At 38.6% G+C, this 14,184-nt stretch overlaps 1 protein-coding gene across 4 annotated transcripts in view; it reads right to left on the bottom strand.

Annotated features, from left to right (window-relative positions):
• SSH2 (slingshot protein phosphatase 2) overlaps positions 1-14,184 on the bottom strand; it is a 232,578-nt gene that overhangs the window by 21,150 nt on the left and 197,244 nt on the right. For all 4 annotated transcript variants that reach the window (XM_074320331.1, XM_019739497.2, XM_019739499.2 and 1 more), the window contains 4 exons: positions 12,523-12,616; positions 12,266-12,394; positions 4,206-4,252; positions 488-634 (listed from right to left, as the gene is read on the bottom strand). In XM_074320331.1, coding sequence (XP_074176432.1) covers positions 488-634; positions 4,206-4,252; positions 12,266-12,394; positions 12,523-12,616 — 417 coding nt within the window. The remainder of the gene's footprint in view (positions 1-487; positions 635-4,205; positions 4,253-12,265; positions 12,395-12,522; positions 12,617-14,184) is intronic.

Here is a 14,184-nt window from a genome sequence, read left to right as displayed (position 1 = left end):
AGTATTCCATCTACCTGGAATAATAATTTCTGTTATATAACTTCCAAACGTACCCACTGGCAAATTAAGCATTTCATTCAGAATTTCTTTTCTCATTGCTATTTCTTTTGCTGCCACTTATGTTTATTTACTTTAACTTTTTCGCTCAGTGGAAATAGTCAACATGAGGTCATTTTCTTCCAGGGGCTTCATCTACTTAAAAGAAAAGTATTAAGCCACTAGTTATCTTTTCCCTAGGATTAGGAAATCTCCGGGGGCCTCACAGTTTCGGGAACCCCCTCTTGTAAGAGAGCTGTACTTTCGTTTTAATAAAAATCTTTGCTCCTCTAAGGAAAAAAAACCAAGAAAGAAATCTCAGGATTCTCTTGTTCTTTATTTCCTTTTTCCTCGAGTACCATCAGTAAGTTATCTACAGCCTTTAGGCCCCAGCCACGTGTGGTGCACAAGTAAGAGGGGTAAGAATACGTGTTCGGGACCCGTTACTCACTTTGCTTTAGAGATGAATTTGTACGTGTCATTCCAGTAAGCCAGGAGGTCCGTTGCTTCTTCGTCATACACCCGAATGTTATGGTACTCAAAGAGTCCTGGGAAGAAGTTATCTATCTCTCGAGTGACATTCAAGATATACCGCACCCTGTGAGGAAACCAACGGAGAATATGGGCTCTACTAAGGCTAAATTCAATTTCTAGCACCGTTTTCTTATTTAAAACTTGTTCACTCCCTAGGCTGAAATTAAATAGACAGAAGAAAGGTAAACAACTAAGAGGCTGTACTTACTTAGTACAGAAACTGTGTAACAGGATCCTGAGCATTCCTGGACACCAGGGAGATATGAGGAGAAAAGTTGTCTACCAAGTTCAACATCTAAACGCCACTTTTAGTTTATGTATAGTTACACAGTCTCATTTTTGATAGTCTTTTGAAAACAGGTCTCATATTTTAATCCAAAGAATCAACTTGAGGCCCATGATCTGAAAATTCCTCTTCACACAACTAAAATTTCTGACAACATAACTTATTCCTCGGAAATCATTTGTATTAAACCATGTACCTCAAGAAAAAAAAAGACAAACCAGAAAAGAAATATTTTCCTCCTCTCTTCCTAAATGCCCGATTGTCAGATTTTGCTCTATTACTCTCTCTAAACTACATGAAATGTAAATGAGGCCAGGACTGGGAGGGTCAGAAGAAAGTTGGATTTAAAACTCTTAACTCTCTAGGCTGCATTCCTGGCTGCTATGGCAGCAAATGTGTCTGAGAGTTCTCCCATACTTAGGGGCCTGTAGAAAAGGGTTTCTGTATCTTCTGCTCTCTCTCTCACTGTGCAATCTTAGTAAATGCTTGGGTTTAATTTGCCAAATGGATGATCTTTTCTCAATACTGTGGACTTACACATCACTGGAGTTTATTCCAACAACCCAACACAGACTCACTCATTTCTCTCTGAGAAGCTGCTTCCTTCTCAGAACCACACGTGGGGTTCTACAAACCCAATCTCTGAAGTCAGAGAAATGACTACAGAAAGGGAGCACCACTGCTAACCAATTCTCTGGTTAAGGTTAAGAAACTAAAATTTTTCTGGGACATGATTTGCATCTGTTTCAACTTAGCATTAAAGTCCATTACTAGAAAGGATTTTTTTTTTTCTTTTTAATTTAAAAAATAAGCACATGCAACTGTGGGAAACAGTTTAGCAGTTCCCCAAAAGGTTAAACATAGAGTTACCATATGACCCAGCAATTTCTCTCCTAGGTAGAAACCCAAGACAAAGGAAAATATAAGTCTACCAAAAACTTGTACATGAATGGTTATAGTAGTATTACTAATAGCCGAAAAGTGGAAACACCTAAATTTCCATCAACAGATGAATGGATAAACAAAATACGGTGTATTATGGAATATTATTTGGCAATAAAAAAGGAACAAAGTACTATTAGTACATCTACATTAATAAACCTGGAAAACATAATGTTAAGTGAAAAAAAAGCATTCTTAAAAAAGCACATATTGTATGATTCCATTTAAATGAAATTTCCAGAAGAGGCAAATCTATAGAGACAAAAAGTGTGTTAGTTTCTAGGGCGTACAGGGAAGAAGTGAAATGTGGGTGACTGCTAAAGGGTACAGACCTTCTTTTTATGTGCTGAAAATGTTTCAAATTGTTTGTTGTACAACTGTGAGTACATTAAAAACCACTGAAGTGTACATTTTAAATGGGTAAACTGTATAGTATGTGAATTATATCTCAATAAAACTATCAAGGAAAAAAAGGCAAGCACACTTCCCTAGGCAGCCACTACCAAATGGAATTGGCCTCCTTCAAACTTCTTGGCCATCTCTATATGCAGTGGCACTTCACTTGGGGTCTAAAGTCAGTAGGCTGGCTGAAAATGGCCTTAATGTCAAAATCACATTAGAAAATCCCTTAAATCACACACAGGGGTCAGTATTCATGTTTTTGTGTATAGATCTCTGAACTGTAATTCTTCACCCACACAAGGTTAAGAACCAGTAAATTTAAGAAACAAGGAGATGTCTGACTATCCAACCATACTGTATTATGTATCTGTGTTTTATAATTTAGCCTTATAAATAGGAAATGACACGAATAGTTCTCATCTCCAGCTGGAGTTGTAAGTCAAATGCCAGAGCATATTCTAAAGTCAAAGAGTGTGTATGAGTGATGTGATACCAATGCATCTGGCAAACACTGCTCTAGCAAATCTCAGATTTCATATTAAACACGGTATCTAGGCTAGGTGGCAGTTTTCGGCAAGTCAGGATGTCGATTTTTCTATCATTCCTTCAGCTTTACTGAGCACCCACTAGGTATAAAGTTCTGAGCTAGGTAGATGTGTGTTTTACACAAAACTAAGATATAGTCTCTGCTTTCAAGAACGCTAGACTTAATCCATATCAAGTTAAACTTTCCAAATTCTATTTATTTTCATATCTTAAATTAAGTAACCAGATTTCCCTCCTGGAACACTTTTAAATAATCATTTGGCTCCAATCCTGCTCCCAAGTTGATTTTAGCAATTATGAGATACCTTTCTTCTGGGAGAAAAGTCGGGAGTACGTGTCTAATCATGTTCAAGATAGCCAGAAGGCTGACTTGTAGCTGAGAAAACAGGCAGCCAGCAAACCAGCCAGGCAGCCATCACTATCTCTGAGGCTCAGTAGGTCTGATTTCTATCCACAATGAAGAGTTAGCAAGGCCAATTTCCAGACATGACTTTCTCTTGTCTTTTTGGAATGGTCTGACATCCTAAGGCCAAATTCAATGAAAAATTCAGGCAATAGCTAAGAAGTAAAAAGGGAAGAATGCTTTTTGCTTGCTGAATGTTCAGTATGGTCTCTAATGGCTACAATAAAACTCAATAACCATGCTGCTCAGAAGCACATTTCTTAATACAAGGTAGGTCTTGCTCAATTCAGAAGCTTGTTCATTTTATATTTATAACTTACTTAGTCTTTAAGAACTTTACTATAAAAGGACAGGGACTGAGTCTCATTTGTCTTTGGATCCCTAGCACCTAGCACGGTGCTTGGCCCAGAGAAGATGCTCAATAAATGGTGAACAGCTATGAACCCAACATACGCAGAACTGTGTACGCTTACATCAAAATAGGAACCAAAGACAAAATTATGGAAACAGTAAAAAGATCAGTGGTTGCCGTGGTTGGGGGTGGAAGGACAAATGGGTGGAGTCTAGAGGACTTTCAGGGCAGTGAAAATACTCTGTGATACCATAACGATGGATACATTATACATTTGGCCAAAGCCATGGAATGTATACACCAAGAGTGAACTATGAGTTATGAACTTTGGGTAATTATGATGTGGGCAGATGTTGATAATGGGGGAGGCTATTCTTGGGGGGGGGGTTGGCAGATCTCTGTGCCTTCCCCTCAATTGTGCCATGAATCCTTAAACTGCTCATAAAAAAAAAAAAGGGAACCAATAACCGCATTTGTTTTTTTAAACAGCAGGAAAAGGCTTGCATATGTGATTCTGAAAGACTTTCCACTGAAATAGTTGATCTTTCTTGCTGGGGAGGATGAAACAGTGGGAGAACAGCGGTTTTAGTTTTTATGAGATTATACCTGATTAGAATCAACAGGAAGTAACTCTTAAGCTTAAAGTTACTCTTAACACCTCTTTGACTGAAAAGGGTGAAGATAAAGCAGTGATGCTTGCTTACCCTCGGTTCTGTAAATCCTCTAAGTTCGAGGCATTCCATTCTGAGCCCTGTGGAACCAAAAAGACAAGGTTACGGAGTATCAGCAAATGAACCAAATAAAATAGTTGAACAGGAATCCTGTGAGAGAAGAAGCACGTTTCTAAAAAGAAGGCCAGTATTATCTACTGAGTTTCCTCTCTATGTGCCAGGTACTTTCTATATTATCACACTTAGTTTTCAGAAATGATAAAGTTATCTTCATTTTTATAGATAAGAAAACCAATCCTGAAAGAATTCAAATAATTTTTGCTCAAGATCACATTGCTGGAAAGGTTGTTTCTGACCATCCTCCAATCTAAGTTAAATATCGTCTATTATTCTTGTTTATGGTACTCTGATTTTTTTCAATAGCATGTATCACAATTTTTACTGGTATATTTTTTATATGTTTATTTACTAACTCTCTCCTCCACTATAATTTAAGCTTCTTTTGTTCCCTGCGAAAACCCCTGTATACTGCCTGGCACCTGGCAGGTATTCAATAAACATTTGTTGAATGAGCAAAGTGGAATTATAATGAATTAAACCTAGATTTCACTCTAAAGCCCACATTCTTTGTAGTGCATTATGCTGCATGTAAGGAGTTGGGGGCAGGGGTAGTGTGCATGTGCGTGACTGCACACGCGTGTGGAGGGTGAGAGAGTGAAATAGCAGCTTCTGTCAAACTAATGAGGGAAACATGATATGCAAAATTTAAAAGGAGGTTCTATAGATTATCAGGAAGATACATCAGTTTTTAATACTTTGATACATTTGCTTTCCCTCCCCTCTTCCCTTTCTCTTTCAATATATATCCACTTTATTCCCTGACCCATCTGAAAGCAATTTGAGTATCATACTTTGATCATGTATCGTTTAAGAACAAAAAATTCTCCTACATTATCCCATTTTTACATCCAAGAAAGATAACACCAATAAAATAACAATCTAATACATCATCCATATATGATTTTCAAAAATTGTTCTCCAAATGTACTTCATACGCACTCCCTCAAGGATCATACTTCACATGTAGTTGCTATGTCTCTACCTCCTTTAATCTAGAATGGTCTATCCTTGCCTTCATTTTTGTCTTTCATGATATTGACATTTTATAGACTATAGGTCTGTAATCTTAGAACTCCCTACAATCTGAATTTGTCTGAGTGCTTTCTGATGACTAGATTCAGTTCCAACATTCTTGGCAAGAATATTACAAGGGTGATATATACTTCCTACTGCATCAAATCATGAGGTACATAACGTCAGTTACTCCCATTAATGGTCACGCAGACTTTGAATTCTTGGTAGGTACCATTGTATCTGCCATATTCTTCTGTCGTAAAGGTTCCTTTACAAATAACTACAATCTTTAGGCATTAGTAATCTTTGAAGCCATATGAACACCGTTTTACAATAATTTCTTACCCTATGGCTTCAAGATTAATTGCTGATCTTGTCCAAATCAATTATTTTACGGGAGTTTACAAAATGATTTTCTAATTCCATCATTCCTTCTGCATGGTTAGCTGGCCTTTTTCTGTAAAACAGAGCTTCATCTAATCAATCTTTCCAACCTTTGAGTGTCATTATGGACTTCTTTTTGTATTTAGTATGTTGTAATCCATTACCATCACCTCTGTATATTTTTTGGACACTCAAATTGTCCTGAATTTGGCCTGTGGGAATCTCTTCAAGCAGGAGCCTTTCGATATGACCCCATTAGTCTTTAATAATTCCTTACTTTCTGGTACAAAAAAATCATTCCCGATTCACTTTGTGAGTGAAATCCCCAATTTCCCCAAGGAGTCCTGGCTTCTTTTGGGGAAGAATGGTATTTTCTAATCACGATCTGGGCATTAAGTATGCTCATAACTACTGGGTGTCACTGCTTCTAAGACTTTTCAGTGGACAGATCTAGGAAATAGTTCCAAAAAATATTGAGTTTATACTGGTACCTCCTATTCAAATTCAACATTGCAAGGTCTTCCTCTCTTTCTTGCCACTCCCCCATCACATATATCTCCCTATTTCACAGTGAGAACCTTGGTTCCCAACAACTCATTTGCTCTATTTACAAAATACTTTCAACAGTATTACACCAATACTACAACCAATAACAAACCTGTTAAGTTCAAATTTTCTTTGCAGTTCCTTTTATCCTTAGTGTACCCCACTAAGGGGGTACAAAGAATTATGCATAAAAGCTATTAGAATTGATTTCTGTGAGGTTATCAATTTGATACACATTTGGGTTCATTGATCCTGTTTATACTCAATTTTAGGGTGTGCTTTCCCCTTTCATTTTTATTTGAGTTTTTGAATATGCTAAACTTTTACATAGCTGAACATCAAGTTTATTTAGAAGTAAACTTGAAGTCTTACTCCCACCCCTATTTCTTCAATCCCCATGAGTTACCATGTTCATTAGTTTCTGGCTTATTCTACCTCTGTTCTATTTTGAAAAAAATATAAGCAAATATATATACTCATTACCACGTCTTACTTATACAAAAATAGTATGTGTACCACATATACTTTTTTTTACTCTTCACTTGAAAATATGTAAGCCACTCTATATTACAGTTCAGAGAGATCTTCCTTATTCTTTCTTATATTTGCATAGTACTTCATTGCGTAGTGACAATAGTTTATTCAACAAGTCTCCTATGAATGATGTTTCATATTTGTGGAAGCAAGATTTCTGGGTCGAGGACAAACGCTTAGTTTTGTTAGACATTGCTAAGTCCCCCTCCACAGAGTTTGAAACAATTCTGCATTCTCACTGGCCATGTATGAGATTGTTATTTCCCCCCACAGCCTTGCCAACAAAATGTGTTTAAGCTTTTGAAATCTTGCCAATCTGATAGGTGTGAAATGTTATCTCAGTGTAATTTCAATTTGCATTTTCACTTAAAAGTGAGCAATTTTTCAATGTTTCAGGTCCATTTTCTATCTCTGAGCTACCTGTTTGACAAGGCAAACATTTAAACATAAGCTTTTTACCTATTTCAGAATTATACGTTAAATGGAATTTCGCATTAGCAGACTCAGGTTCAAACCCCAACTCCCCTTCCCACGGTGAGGCACTGGGCAAACTGCTTAACTGTCTTCACTTTCCTTATCTATAAAATGGAACACTCCTTCCATCTTAGTCCTATATATCTACTGGGTACCTCCCCCTCAAATTACAGATATAAAGTTCTCCCAATTCCTTTCGCCATGTGAGAATACAAAGAGAAGCCTGCAACCCGGAAGAGGGCCCTCACTCGACCATGCAGGTACCCTGATCTCAGACTTTCAGCCTCCAGAACTGTGAGAAATAAATTTCTGCTGTTTATAAGCCAACAAACAAACCCCGTTTCTCCCACATGCAACTCTCTCTGTAACAAGAGCTCTATTAACTTGATGCTACACATCCCTAGTAAAGGGACAAAAACCCATATGTAAAAACCCTCTCTTCTTCTGAATCCTCCTCCAGACACTGTCCTTTCACCCTCCCCTTCAGAGCCAAGATCCACAGGAATGTAACCTAATATTCACTTTCTCGGGTTCCTCACTTCCCATGTGTCTCAGCCCACAGCACTGGGGCTTCTGCCCTCATCACTCTTGCTAGGGTTACTAATGACCTCTTCTAATTGTCTAATCCACGGGTCCCCTTGTCTAATTGTCTAATCCATTGGCCTTTCATGAGTATCCATCTGATATGGTTCATCACTCCCTCCTTATGGAATTACATTACATGCCACAAATACCTAGCTTCATGCCTGGCGAAATAAAGAGGATCAATAAATGTTTGTTGAATGAATGAATGATCGAATGAGATAATAAAGCACTTTAAAAATTGTTAGGTGTTATGCAAGCACTGTCACCATATTACAAGTGATCTGTAATTTGGTCAGCGAACTGGGAGATCGCAAGGATCCTGTGCTGAAGTCCCAGCAAGTGATGGACAACTGACCTTTTCTCAGCTGACTTACTTTCATATTTTCTAAATATGGAAGGTTCTGAAGGCTCTGTGCTCAACCTTAGAAAACTAGCTCCCACACCAAAGAAAGACAACTACAAAGGACTTCAAGGAGACAGAAGCCGAGCAATAAAGGGTTGAGTGCCTAACCTGGAATCAGGGACATGGGACCGCCTAACTTCTTAATTTTAGAAATCTAAATCCTCTGAGGAACTGTCCAGGTGCATGGAAAGAACCCTGATGTGGTGGGAAAAGTCCTACTTGTCCACAGAAGATTCAAACTGACAAGTCTGAAATGATACACAGCCAGAAACAAAATAAATTACAAGCACTGGCCACTGACTCAGGGAAGTCCAATCGTGAGCTGGGCTGTGGTCGGGGATGCTTCCACTTCAACCAGAAAAAAAGAACTGGAGTCCAAGTGGTGTAATTACTTTTCTGCCCTCAACACACATGCCATTCATATTAGTCCCGGGGGTCTTTCACAGACTCAATATCTATATATATATTTTCCCCTCTATGCTTCTTAGGCTTACAATGACACAATTTCATTGAGGTTTTTACTATGTCCTATGTCATTATGCAAAGCAGTCCTAATTTTCCTGAAATGTAAAATGAGATCTTGGGACCATAATATATTTTTAAGTTAAGTTTATTTACACCTTTCACTGTGGTTTCCCCATACTGCACCCTGGCCCAAAGACCCAAGTGACTGATTTCTTTTCAAATGTTCCAAGCAAAATAGGAGAACACATTTATGGCAAATGAGGAGTATACTAAGGGTTCTGTTAAGATCAATACAACTTGACATAATCTCCGAGGACTGGTGTCCCTGCCCATGTCGTCCTCATCACACCACACCTACGGCCTCCACGCACTGAGTCACGTCACCATGACAACAAGGCACAAGCTCTCTATTAACTTTATGCTACACCTCTCCAGCGGAGGCACAACAATCATGACGATGATGAAAATAGCCCATGTGATTACGGTCTCATCTATTCACAGATCCTCCATTTCTCTGTCCCTACTCTACAAATAACTACCAACCTGAGGCTTAATTTTCATTTGAAAAAATAAGCACTATTCTAAAAGGATTTGTAATGTCAAATCTTGAAAGAGATAATGCTCGGCAGTAAAAATTCGGACTAGGTTTTTTCCATGAACAAATTGGTTGGTTGTGTGTCTAATGCTTCCTGTGCTTCCCTTGTTTAAGAAAGCGGCCTGCCTGTGTGCAAAGGGTCTCTGTTCACATCTAGCTTTTTCTCAGCCAAATCGGACAGCCTCCAGGAGAGCTGTTGATACAGAGATTCAGTTGGGCAGAGGCGTCCAGCCCAGAGAAACAGTACACTCTTAGGGGTGTGGGGGAACTTCTTTTTCTGGAAATACCCTGGCTTCCAACCAATGAATCCTCTCTTCTTGCTGCAGATTTTCTCTGAACTATGCTCTACACTTTTCTTTGTACCAGCTGGACACCTTTCCAAATAAACCTCTGTGCAGCGCACTGCAGAGCTGAGCATTCTTCTAAAGGGAGGGGAGAAATCCTGCTGCCTCCCTTCACACAATCTACTTGTGCTCCAGGCATGGCAGCAATGCACAAGATGAGATGACTTTGCAGAAAATTAACACCACCACACGCAGCTTGGATAAGACCTCTTTTTCCGTGTCAATTGCTGGGAAAGCCCGCAGAGCACAGACTCACTGGAGAAGAGATAGCGGGTTGGACACAGGATATGGTGATGCAAACAAGGGGAGGAAGCCATCAAGGAATTAGTACAATAAGTTTACACAACCTGCTCATGCACTTATTTTGTTGGATAAGACTTAAATTTCAGGATTCTCCAGTTTGAAAGTTTTTTTCCCAAATAAGAAAAATAGTCACAGTGGGAAGAACAGGTCCATTCTCTTGAAAACAGAATTATATCTGAAGGGGAATACATTTTTCTTTTTTCAAAAATATGTACATAGATACATATTAAAAAATTAAAGACGGGAAGCCAGTATTAGATAATGAAAGATAACAGTGCTTACTTCTATTGGTGGCGATAAAATGTTATTTACTGTCTCCTAAAAATTTCTAAGTTTTCTACAATGAACATGAATTATTTTTGTAACAAGAAAAAGACCCAAAGACATAAGGATATGTCAATAATCATGAAATAATAGGATAAATTTATTGGTACAAATACTCAAATACATTTGTAGTTGGTTAGAGACTGCAATTTGGGGAGAACTGGCTTGTTCTTTCTGCTTAGAGTAATACTAAAAAGTGTTTATATGTCCTAAAATATACCATTTGAGGAGGGGGTAAGTAGAAGATAGTTCTTGAGGGGGTGGCATTGGAGACATAGGGAAGTATGACTGAAATTAAAAAGGTTGGTGGCCGGTTAGCTCAGTTGGTTAGAGTGTGGTGCTAATTAACACCAAGGTTGCCAGTTCAATCCCCGCATGGGCCACTGTGACCTGTGCCCTCCTTAAAACAAACAAACAAAAAAAGGTTGACCAGTCAGATATAGACTGTATTTGATATTCATCATGTATACATCCTTTTCGGTATTAAAATCCAAGCTGAATGGAAAAGTGACTTCCAAGTTTATGGCTTTGGTCACTTTCTAACGTGAGCTATTCGTGGCTACAGGCCCTTCATAAAAATGTCGTGATCCATGGAGACAGTTGGGGACAGGGCTCATCTGAATGAGTGACTCATAAGTTGTCTATAAATAACACAAAAATTCTTTCCAACAATACAAGAGTGGGGAATACTCGAATCCTTATGGAAGTACACACGAAAGACATCAAAGCCAGGTGTCTACAAATGGAAAGGTCAACAACAGCTCCGTAGTATGATTTCCATCCAGAAATGGCAACACACATTAGTCAAGTTAAAGTAATGGAAAAGAAATTCCCCTCCCAGCTCAGTTTTTCATGAGTAATTTCATAGCTATATACCACTATGAATCACTCCACAAGCACACATAGAGTGTCAACAAATTAATTCAGGGCACAAGCCTTCAATGGCACAAAGTCTGACTGCTTGGTGAAATAAACTCTTGAATATTCAGGGTGAGATGATCCAGTTTTGTCAGTTCCTGTGCATTTATTCCTTTTCTCTCCTGTTTCCCAGCTTCTAATCATTTCATGGTTCACAAATGTACTCACCAGAGAAAGGAAGTGAAATTCAAACCAATTGAATTTAGTTCCCTGCTAGCATTTTTGGTTAAAGTGTGTGGGAAGTGGGAACAAAAACAAGGTTTTGACACCCCCACCCCCAAGTTTAATTATCCTTGTTAACCTTGTTCCCACTACTGTGTACCGATGAAAACTAGAACTCTTTAACATTTGGGAGGAAAACGTATCTTAGGATTTTAGAAACTTTCCTAATTCATCTGTCAGAGAGGTCTCCTTGGGCTAATTGCAGGTCACTGAATGTTCAGGAACCATAAAGAACAATTTTAAGTCACTGAATTTTTGGTAATCACCAAAGTATTCAGGGGACTAAAAATGTAGCTGCAAGGTTCCAAATGCTTACAAGTTCAATAGCCTCTCAGTTGTAAGTAGTTCCCACTTGCTCTGCTCAGATCTTTCAGACCTTAGACACACTTGGCAGATTGAAAGAGTGACCGTAAAGGATCATCCTGCTTTGACACACTATAGAAAACTACTGCGGACTGCTGTTTTTGACTTTGACTATTATGGAGAACAGATGAGATATTTAATAAACCATGGGGAAAAAAGGCCTGATTTGTAGCATTTGCCAATTTCCTTGGTGTGAATTTTCCCACCATAATTAATTGTAATCCACCAGCTTGACGTCACTGAATGAGGAAGTGGGAGGAGATGAGAAGCACACCATTACATGTAACATTTCCACCATACAACAGACATAAATAACCTTAAAAGCACAGATAATAGTAAAGTAAATAGAAAGTGATGAGGTTTAATTATTTCTTAGCTTTGTTTTTAATGTAAGCTACATTTTACTTAAATATAATAAAATTCAGCAGTTGTTCCGCCCCCGCCATGAGTTGGTATGGACTAGCTTTGGCATACCACGTAAAGCGGCCCCCAAACTTACCAAGAACACGTGCTCAAATATCTGCGTAGGGCTATCCATCTGCCCAAGGATCACTATCATTTCATTATCTATAAATTCCTTGAATTCTCGCAAGTTGCATACCATTTGCATTTCCAACTCAGTTCGTATCTGAAACAAAGATGACGTATTACACTAATCTCTGTAAAGTCCCTCTGTACTTTCAATCACTCACAGTTTTCAGCCCCACACCTAGCCCACTCCGAGCCTTGGAACAATGAGGACTTGTAGTCTCTTACCTCTTTTGATGTGATATTCTCCAAATCCTTCTGCATCATAATCTCCCTTAATTTGGTTTTAATTAGTCTTTCTGTTCGCTCACGTTCAGTTGGTCTGAGAAGAGAGAAATGGTGATTTTTCTTAGGCAGGAATTTGACTAAGTTAATGAATATACCATTTAATTATGTTTCCAAATTGGCAGGTCTTGCATCTATTACCTCAAATTTATATTCTGGAGCCATGGTCAAAAGAAATCGATAGTTTATAAAGTTTCTTTTCGGAGTGTATAGAATGTAACCATGTAGAAATTATTACTTGAGAGGTTGTACATGGCTAAAAGCCCTTAAATATATTCACATACATAGATCCATGAAGGAGTAAAGACAAATAGGCTATACTGAGTGTAATACTTTACCGGAGGACCACAATCCCTATTTTCCCATATTTACCCAAGTACCACGTGCTGAACTGTGTGACCCACTATGGAACTGGGACTTCTGTACCTTAAAATGCCACCTAATGATCATCGTTCATTGCTATGGTTCCACAAAATGGGAAAGAGGGAAGAGTGATTTCTGCCTTCTTCAATGAGGCAAATTCGCTTCCAAAATGGGTTTCAAGGATTAACTACCTGGAGTACTTCCATCCAAAATGCTTTCCTTGTCATAAAAGCTCTCACATTATCTCTGTGAAATTGTTACCCTCATTTTACAGATAAAGGAAATAAATAGCGGAAAGGTTAAACGACAGGCCGACGATCACATACACTGGCAGGAGAACCAGAGCTCTCAGCCCAGCCTAACACTCTACCTGCAGGATTATGTTGCTTCTCTTAGTCTTCTGACTCTTTTAAAAATAAAATTACCCTTGGAACTTTAATATGAAATCAAACTAGGAAGCTGATTCTCCAATTACTCTACAGGTATTGGTTCAATGTAACTGGATGCTTCTCTCTAAAAGCATTATTTCATATTATGCAGAATTTGAGTGAGGCTGACAGAAAGCACTTTCGGTCTCATCTTTCCCTCCTACCTACTCAAGAAAGGTATCTGTTCTGTACCTCCTTATTTGGAGATGGAAATGGACTAAGCCTTCAGGCATCCTGCCTGCCCTTGCTGCCTACAGCCTTATCACTGGCGGCAAAAATAGCTTTGGTAATCTCCAAAGATGGATGCTCTGACCCCACAACCTTGGGGCTCCCTACCACTTGGGTTCTTAAGTTTCTCATGAACCCTGTGGAAGACAAGCTAATATCGGTGCCATTTCCCTGTTAATCAGCCAATCCCTGTTTTGACTAGGATTAAAATTTTTAATCATGCTCCCCACCATTTTGCCTAGACATAGCTAATGGTAGAAAGTTATGCACTTCAGTCTTCTATTCAAAAGAAATACTGGATGATAAGTGTCTAACTATTACATTGTTCTGTACACCTGAAACTTAAAAAAAAACAACTGGTAAAAATAAATTTTAGCACCTGTGTGCATGGTTTTGATTCTCTAGTTTAGCAATTTTTATCCCAACACTTCACACTTGTTTGAGGAGAGTGGTTTGAGAGCAGATACACCTGGGTTTTAATCCCAGCCCTGCTACTTACTAGTGGTGAGATTCTGAACAAATTCTTTCCCTTCTCTGAGCCTTTCTCTTTTTATATAAAATGAGGACCCCAACCTCATTTTATATA

This window comes from Rhinolophus sinicus, linkage group LG15, assembly GCF_036562045.2.
Source record: "Rhinolophus sinicus isolate RSC01 linkage group LG15, ASM3656204v1, whole genome shotgun sequence".
NCBI lineage: Eukaryota > Metazoa > Chordata > Mammalia > Chiroptera > Rhinolophidae > Rhinolophus > Rhinolophus sinicus.
The sequence above is the reverse complement of the archived record's forward strand: the minus strand, read 5'-3'. Positions and strand labels throughout refer to the sequence as shown.